The sequence below is a fragment of the Formica exsecta genome, unplaced genomic scaffold (genome assembly GCF_003651465.1).
Source record: "Formica exsecta isolate Colony F162 unplaced genomic scaffold, ASM365146v1 scaffold82, whole genome shotgun sequence".
NCBI classification, from domain to species: domain Eukaryota; kingdom Metazoa; phylum Arthropoda; class Insecta; order Hymenoptera; family Formicidae; genus Formica; species Formica exsecta.
The window spans coordinates 1014281-1023569 of record NW_021853592.1 but is presented as its reverse complement, the minus strand read 5'-3'; the positions used below and the strand labels follow the sequence as shown (position 1 = coordinate 1023569).

The following is a 9289-nucleotide window of genomic DNA, read 5'->3' as shown; positions in this document are numbered from 1 at the left end:
AAATCGTATCTTCTGCATCGAAGTAAAAAAATTAATTGTTGATTCGCAGTACAAATCCTCTTCTTGTCATTAATCCATGACTTCAACAAGGTTTTGTAGTTGTTGCCGAACCGCATTGAAATCCTTTGGAAGAACTGATCATAATGTGTGAGCTCCATATTTCGGTCCAGGAGCGTAAAAATTAATGTTTAATTTTGAGATGTCGCCAGTAAATAAATTAAAGGAGTGTTTGTATATATCCGACGAATATTTGATAAAACTGTAAATGACAAATAAAAATGTCGAAAAATACTATTATCTCCTCGGAAAAAACATGTTTTTAGAAGAGAAAATTTCAAAATATCTTTGATATTCTAAATAATTAAAATTTTCTTATAATTTTATATATATTTATATTATTGCTGTTCAAATGCTTTTATAAATAGTTACATTTTTTTTTGGCGCAAAAGCTTTTTCTCTACCAAATAATAATTTTTTAAAAATATTCTGGCGCATTTTTTAATGTCGAGCTCTTATTATTTCTCACATTTACAAGTCGACGTTTCATGCGTAGACAATTTTTTTATTGAAACAATTAACATATATGAAAAAAAAGGAACAATGATTACTATCGGAATGCGAGCTGATACAAGGAATAATAGCCAGAGTCGCGCATACGACTATATAAGGGGTGAGACCATTAATATTGCCGATAAAGTAGACGCGATACAAGGCCGTTGAAATACGTTTCACTTTGAGGATAGATGGACGGTGCTCGATGAAAAAAGCGCCTCGCGGGAGTGTCTATAAATAGCCAAGTACTATCGCGCCTTCTCCGATAATTGAATATTTGATAAAACTGTAAATGACAAATAAAAATGTCGAAAAATACTATTATCTCCTCGGAAAAAACATGTTTTTAGAAGAGAAAATTTCAAAATATCTTTGATATTCTAAATAATTAAAATTTTCTTATAATTTTATATATATTTATATTATTGCTGTTCAAATGCTTTTATAAATAGTTACATTTTTTTTTGGCGCAAAAGCTTTTTCTCTACCAAATAATAATTTTTTAAAAATATTCTGGCGCATTTTTTAATGTCGAGCTCTTATTATTTCTCACATTTACAAGTCGACGTTTCATGCGTAGACAATTTTTTTATTGAAACAATTAACATATATTTTGACTTGTATTAATCACGTATGCTTCCTTCGATTTTGTATTAATGAGCTATAAATTTTGTTATTTTTTTCATGTTTGTTTCTGCAGATCTGGTGCGACTGGATGCTCTGCCATAGTACCGTTTGGAATCCCCCGCCATCTTGCACGGATTACAGAGTCGGGTAAGTTTCTTAATTTTAAACTCAATCAGCGAAATGGGATTAGCGTGATCTTCAGTCATAGTAGTTCTCAGCTTTGGCGTCTAATCCTTTTATATTGTTTCGCAACGTACGAATAAGTTTTGTTCGCTTCATAGACTGCCTTCTGTGTTGCGGATTAATTACAACTTTGTTAACCGCGGAGACCCAGCGTTAGAATTAAATTTTACGATATATCTCGAACTTTTCGACCTTGCGTTTTTGTGGCTTGTGCGGTCTGAATTGCAATCATGCGCGACTTCCAGCCGCGCTAGCGCGAGATTTACGTTGTTGAAAAAAATTTATTAAGTATTTATTAAGTCCGCAAAAACTCGATCATCGAGAATACCGATAGCAAGACACGCATCTCTGCCATTCGAGAGCGTACTTATTCATTAATGATTGTCATTTATTAGCTCCTTTTTTAACAATTGTTTTTTAATTAATAATTAATTTTCAATGAGAACTAGATATGTGTATGTATAATACAAGACATATTTTGAACAGTAATTTTTGACTCGAGTGGACATTAAAATGTTTTTTCATAATGTTTAAATTTAAGATTGGATAGTGCGGTTAAATGAATGTAATAGCAGGGTGGAGATTAATCGATTTTGTTATTCTTACTTTGGTATCGATAAACAATGTAGACTTGGAAATTAATCATTTTCGTATATATCCTTCAAAGAGTTTTTTTTTTGCTCGGAAGAGACTATTATACGAAGGAGAATATTAATTCGAAAATGATTGTTATATTCGATCGTCTTCAGCCTCGGGGTTTTAGCTGTCCTTAAGGACAACACGAATGGAGCGCGAGGCACTTAGCATGTAGCGCAATCATGCTCTCTGTTGACGTGTGGCCTTGAGATAACTTAGATTCTGGGAGCAAGGGATCATTAGCGCGCGAGATGCTACCAATCGTATCGTGACCTAATCACATTTGGCTATCATATCGAAATAAATTATAATCAGACTCATTTAAATATGCCTGAGGCACTCTAGCTTTCAAAAATCTTTCGTGTGCTAGATTATAGACTTAAGGGCCCAATCTATTCTAGCAGTATGAACAATTGATGAATTTTATGAATTTTTGTTGAAAAATATTAGAGATTGATATTTTTGGCGTATACATATTTTTATCGATGAAACAGTACGTCAGTATTTTTAAATCTTGGATATTTAGTTTTTCTTTTGTTCAATACGAGAGTGTAGTATATTCAAAAATGACGGTATGACATGCTGCTCCTCGTGTAATTGTTTGAAGTTAAAAAAAAACTCTAGTTTTATTCCGCAGGATATTTTTGAAATATTGAACTCAGAATTTAAAAGATTAACATTTAATATTTTTATAATTTTTTAAGAAATGAAAAAATTTCAGCAAAATTGAGATATCTAATTTTGAAATGACACTATTTTGTTATTTTTCATTTTTTTTCTCATAAAATTAAATTCAGTATCTTAAAAATATCCTACGGAATAAAACTAGACCGAGTTTTTTTATTTCAGACATTTACACGAGGAATAGCATGTCACATCGAACCATGCTTTTCTAAACATGCTACGCGTAAAGGCTTGTATTGAACAAAAAGAAAGCTAAATATTCAAGATTTAAAAATACTGACGTACTGTTTAAACATCAATAAAAATATATATAAAACACCAAAAAGATCAATTTCTAATATTCTTCCAAAAAAAATTCTTAGAAATCATCAATTTTTTATACCGATCGAATAGATTCTGGGCTCTCAAACGAAACGGGAAACAACAAAATCGGGAATACTATGACAAATCGGCGATAAAAGAGCGTACAAAAATTTTTGTACACATTCCATTCGATTGTGGCTGTGCCTTTGCTCAATAGACGCGAGCCTGTTCTAGCGAGAGAGCCGATATCTCACTAGTCGCGAGAGGGGGGAGGGGACAGGGAGGAGGTAGGTGATGGAAGCGAGCGTGGCGTAGGTCACGGTCAACCGCTGCATCGTATCGAGTCTCGATCTCTCGCGCCTCGTCGCGCGCCAAGCACAGGTACCCGCGGCACACTATTTCTATCACGCTTCGTCGCGAATGCATAATTTACTGTCTCGCTTTAATTATTACCGCATCGGTTCTAATTTTAACTCTCTGCGAGAGCGCGCGAGTTTTGCACGATGCGCGGACTCCGAGAGAGAGGATGCTGGTCCACATCCCGCTTTTGTCAAACGGATTAATTCCCCGAGAGATGCGTCGAGAAGAGAGACTAAGAGAGAAAGAGAGGGAGAGAGAGAGAGAGAGAGATTCGTTAGGGTAGCTTTCGCCAACTTGCGCATAGCAACTATTAATTCAGGTTGACACTTGAGGTGTTTTGAATTATGGCTGTTGTATCGGACTATTAATTTTCCTCGCGCGGTGATGCCTCGGCGAATCGTGCCCCGGTGTGAGAAATTCGCGGGTAAAGACATCGCGACACTCGCGGCGGTCCCGTGGTGCGACACGTGTTCGTGATCGTAACGTTTCACATTCCGTTTCTAATTCATAATTCTTGGGCAGAAACCGTCGCCGTAATTTGGTCGACGAATTTTCGGAAAAGAGGAAAAAGCACAGATCGCAACGCGTTACTACTGATACTCGAGTGTCACATTTGTATATATATAAAATAAAATTGATAAAATTTATTGAGGAAGTTGCATGAATTACCAGCGGATTAAACGAGGCGAGTATATTCGTAAAGAGTTTTATATATTTATAATGAAAAATTTTGTGTGCCTGTGCTTTTGTTAACTTTTGTTAACCTGGAATCTGTTCGATATTCGACACATATACATATATATATATTTTTTTATATACATAAAACAAAAAAGTACAGTAAATTGAAAGATATTTGTGATATAATCTACATATTTAATAATACATTAAGATATATGATATATAATATAATATAATAATATAATAAAAAATATAATATATGTATAAAATGTGATATAATACAGTATAATAATGTATAATACAATCTTGAATTAAAGAATGATCTGGGATAATTTTTAAAAGATTACACAATCATCATGGATTCTAATATTACGAAGATTTTTGGACGTAGCAAGACGTGTTTATTAATTCAATTTTATTCGATGATTTTCTACTTGCTCGAACTCATAATGAATTCCGATTTGAATTTTACTCTTTCGTTCGCGAACCCGTTGAATCCCCGAATTGTCAGCGCAGTGACAGACGTGCCCTGCGCTGAGTCACGTCGCTAAATAAGGAACCTAAAAGCGCGGGGAAATCCCGATCCGGTGTCCTGCGGTGCTGGAGGGCCCCCAAGGACCAGTGCGTTTCACAAAGAGATCGGGTCGGCGCGTCTCGAATTGATCATCCGCGAGCGTGAGCGAATACTTTTTGGCGTGCACCTCGTGCAGAGGGACGCCGAGAAAAGAAGAAAGAGAGAGAGAGAGAAAGAGACACCCCGTTCATCTTATCGACGCACGGCGCGTCGTCGCTTCTCTCGGCGCGAGTTTCGCTAATGAGATAAAATAAAAGAAGAATAAGAGCGAGAGAAAAGAGCGCGCGAGAGTCACGCTTGTCCGACTGATGCAATCTACCGTCCATTAAACGAGAGCCTCAAGGCTCCCTCCCCTCTTTTTTTCCCCCAGTCTCTATATCTGTCTTTCTCTCTCTCTCTCTCTTTTTCTCTTGCAATGTCTCGTTCTCGAGATGCGCGCTTAACTCTCGCGGCTACTATCCGGCTGCGATAGGTTAATTATTGTTGCTTGTTAGCGATTAACAATTACGTGAGTCAAGCGTTTCCTTGGCAAGGACGCCACGACGAACGCGGCCGCCGATCCTCTTTCGATCTTGTTCGCCGATTGCTTAGCTTAGAACGACCAGAGCAACGATTCTCGTTGATGCCGGACGTGGATTCCACGATCCGAGTCCCAGACGCGATTAATCGATGATCTTTAACGATGCCGATCGATTAATCGCGCCGGAAATTGTCGCGAAATTAAGCGATCGATTAAGAAGTCTTCCCTCTCGTGTGATTTCCTCTCACGTGTTATCATTGGAATCGTGACGTATATTGTAAATTGTAAATGATCGTTCGATGTCTGCACAATAAAACGAAAAATGGATGATTTTTAACAATTATTTGAAGAATATTAGAAGTTGAAAGTTTTGGCGTTTTATATGTGTTTTTATTGATGACAGTACGTCAATATTTTTAAATATTGGATATTTAGCTTTTTTTTTTGTTTAATACGAGCCTCTGTTCAAAAACGGTATGACACACGGCTCCTTGTATAATTGTCTGAAATGAAAAAAGTCGGTCTAGTTTTATTGTATAGGATATTTTTAAGATACTGAATTTAATTTTATGAGAAAAAATTGAAAAATTACAAAATAATATCATTTTAAAATTAAATATTTAATTGTTGCTTTTCGTTTCTTGTAGATCAGAAAAATAATAAATATTAATTTTTTAAATTCCATTTAGATACACAGATACAGTATCCCAAAAATATTCTACGGAATAAAATTAAATCGAATACTTTTATTTCAGATAATTACACGAGGAGTAGCATGATGTCACACGTTATTATTGAACATAGTACGCGCAAAGGCTCGTGTCGGACAAGAAAAGTTGTGTAGGATATTTTTGAGATACTGAATCTAATTTTATGAGAAAAAATTGAAAAATGACAAAATAATGTCATTTTAAAATTAAATATTTAATTGTTGCTGAAATTTTTTCGTTTCTTGTAGATCAGAAAGATAATAAATATTAATATTTTAAATTCCATTCCACAAGAAAGGACTAAATATCCAAGATTTAAAAATACTGGCGTACTGTTCAAACATCAATAAAAACATCTGTAAAAAGGCCAAAAGATCAATTTCTAATATTAAAAAAAAAAAAAATGTATTTTAAATTATCAATTGTTTATACTGTTAGAGTATAGACTAGGCCTTTAATTTACCGGGTGACTTTGGCTTTACAGTAACACGGAAGTGGTGAATGGAAACGTATAGGTACCTCATACGCCGTAGATAGATCATTAATAACGTCGGTGGAACGAGCCGCCGTCGGTCGCGTACGCCAAGTACATTAAACGTATAAATCCGTGATCTATTATTATTATACGCCGCGCGCGCATTACGCGGCTCTCCCTCGCCGCAAATAATTTCCAATGCATAATTCTCGACATTGATAATAAATAGTCGTGCGGGGATATATCATATTCGCGAGCGAGAACTCGCGATGTTTTCTCGTCTTCTTCGCGCGACACGAACGGTCGGATATAAATTTTATTACAGGATGTCTACTCCCTGGAAAGACATGGAAAATTTAAAATTCTCAAGGATTACTTGTACCTGGAAAAATTAGGGAATTTTTATAGAATTTTACTGGGAATTAAAAAAATAATTCTCTCTTTAAGAATTTTGCTCTCATATTATATACAGTCGGCGAGCTAAGTGGATTATGTGTTTAAAATATATTATAAATATATATCTATATTTTAGTGTTTATATTCAATATGTCTTAATAAAATATTAAATATGCAATACATATTTTTTATTGCAATTTTCAGTGACACAAAGAAAATTTTATTGTATATGCAAATGAAACATGCTTATCTTACGAAAGTTATTCAGTTTTTTTTAGTTCATTTACGAATCTAGTACTTGAAACTTGAGTTTTTTTGTGTTTTTCTTCGTATGAATGCAAAGCATTGAAAATCGCAGGCAATAAAAAGTTTATTTTAGAAAGTTGCACCAAAAAAGATGTTTAAAATATTCTCTTTGTCTAGAATTTTGAACAAAAATACTCTTACAAGGATTAGAGAATTTTCAGAGAAATTTGTTTACAAAATTTACAAGTAGACACTCTGTATTAGCCAGCCAATTGCGTCTCGGATTTATGTATCTCGTCGTAAATGCGCGAAATCGCGCACGCAAAAGCGTGCGAAAATTCGTGAACGCGCGTTCACGCCGTGCATCGTGATCGCTCTCCGAAACCGCAAAATCTCCGTGGATATCTCGATGTACCTTCGTGCGGCGCATCGAGACTGTATTTTCGGCAAACAGAATTCCATGGGTGGTTCTTGGTCACGTCGCGGTAATTGTCGTACCCTGCGGCGGGAATATTCTTCGCGTGACGAATGATCCAGAAACTGAAAATATTTACCTCATGTCAGAGCCAGTAGCGAAGAAAATCAAGTAGCAAATTACCCGGTTCAATTTTTTTTCGTAAGCAAATGTTTGAGCAAGTGTTGTTTACACAGCCGGCGTACTTCACGAGTTTTCGGAGCATTTACGCCGTCACTCTTACAAAAACAATAATTAGGAATCTGAAATCCGTAGAAAATTAGTCCCGAATATTACAGGAGATATAAAGGAGGAGAGGTCGTCGGCCTTTTAAGGCGCCACGGTGGCGTCAAGTAACGTCAAGAAGAATTTAGTAAAAAATATACTTTGGGGAATTAAGAATTATCATCTCAAAGCGGCGCGAATCACAAATCACAGTTCGACGACACAATCTTTGAAGCAAGGTTTAATCGCGCAGAAAATAAATTCGACATTTGGCCTCGATATTATTAAGAATTTTTTCCTTCGTCTTTAAATTATATATTAGAAGAGAATCCAGTCTTTCTCTGAGAGTTTTTGCCAAATCATTGGGGATCTTTATCTTGACGCAGATGAAGCCGTGGGCGATTCTGTCAGACACCCGACTCATTCTGGATGCATGTTATCATGAAATTTAGAGAGAAAGCTCAACTCGATCCTCTCGTTATGTTACAGGCCGCCGGGAGATGCGTGGACCAGGCTGGCAACGATGGTGAATCTTTTAGAAAAATTAAATTATACCAGGACAACCTTGATTCAGGGGAAGGATACCGAAGATCGCGAAGAGAATAAAGGTATGTTAATTTATAGTCTTTTTCTTGCGAAAAAGACTTCTTGTAAAACAATTTTTACATCGATTTTTTAATCTAAAAAAAATCATGCTAGAAGGGCAATTAAAAAAATCAACAGACTTGAGAAATTAAGGGCCCAGTCTATTCTAATAGTATGAAATATTGATAATTTTTAAGAATTTTTTATCAAGAATATTAGAAATTGAACTTTCTAATGCTTTATATATACATGTTTTTATTGATGTTTAAACAGTACGTCAGTATTTTTAAATCTTGGATATTCAGTCTTTTTTTGAAATTTTTTTATTTCTGCAAGATCAGAAAAATATTAATTTTTTAAATTTTAATTAGGTTTAGTATCTCCAAAAAAAAAGTTCTTTTGTATAAAAAAAAAAATGAAGATATTCGGCCCATTAGTTTACAAGATATTTGTCACACCAACTTTGAAAATAGTATTTTGAGAAAAACGTGTTAAAAGTTTAGCAAGCCTATTTGAACACCCGCGCGCTATCCTATTCAAAGTTATAATTCCGTTAATTTTGCGATTTTTTCAATAAGACATTCTTCAGACATCATACTTTTAGAAAATATAAAAAAGATCGATCTTTTTGATCTTTTAAAGTAGCCTGGGCTTTTAATGTATCGCGAAGATCGAGCGCAAGTTGCCGATAGTTGATCTTAAAGTGCGCGAAACGAGATCCGATCGAAGGCTGCTCGACCGAGAGCAACGCGAGAGCGATTCTTTCGAGCGGACAGACCTGGACCAGTCTTAATCGAAAAAGTCGCGAGTTCCTCGAAGTGTTCGACGAAGTCGGTGACCGGTCTGTTGACCCGTAGGTAGCTGGCGCGACGGTTGCGTAACGGTGAATACGTTCGACATGACCACTGCAGTGCCATTCTCTTGCGGCCGTTTACTAGCGTGTGGCCAATGGTCTTTCAGCATGCGTGCGAGCCACATCAGCCACTACATGTTGCTCGCCGCGTTTACGTTATGAATACACAAATTGCATTGCCCCGAAGCTCATTCACGTGTAGATCTCGAGACGACCCGACGACGTATT

General features: G+C 35.9%; 1 protein-coding gene across 2 annotated transcripts in view; it reads left to right on the top strand.

Moving 5' to 3' along the window:
* Positions 1–1256: 1256 nt before the first annotated feature.
* The window catches only part of LOC115244427 (telomerase-binding protein EST1A-like), a 41786-nt gene continuing 33753 nt past the window's right edge, over positions 1257–9289 (top strand). For both annotated transcript variants that reach the window (XM_029822043.1, XM_029822042.1), the window contains exons 1-2: positions 1257–1326; positions 8113–8231. In XM_029822043.1, coding sequence (XP_029677903.1) covers positions 1268–1326; positions 8113–8231 — 178 coding nt within the window. In that variant the 5' untranslated portion in view covers positions 1257–1267. The remainder of the gene's footprint in view (positions 1327–8112; positions 8232–9289) is intronic.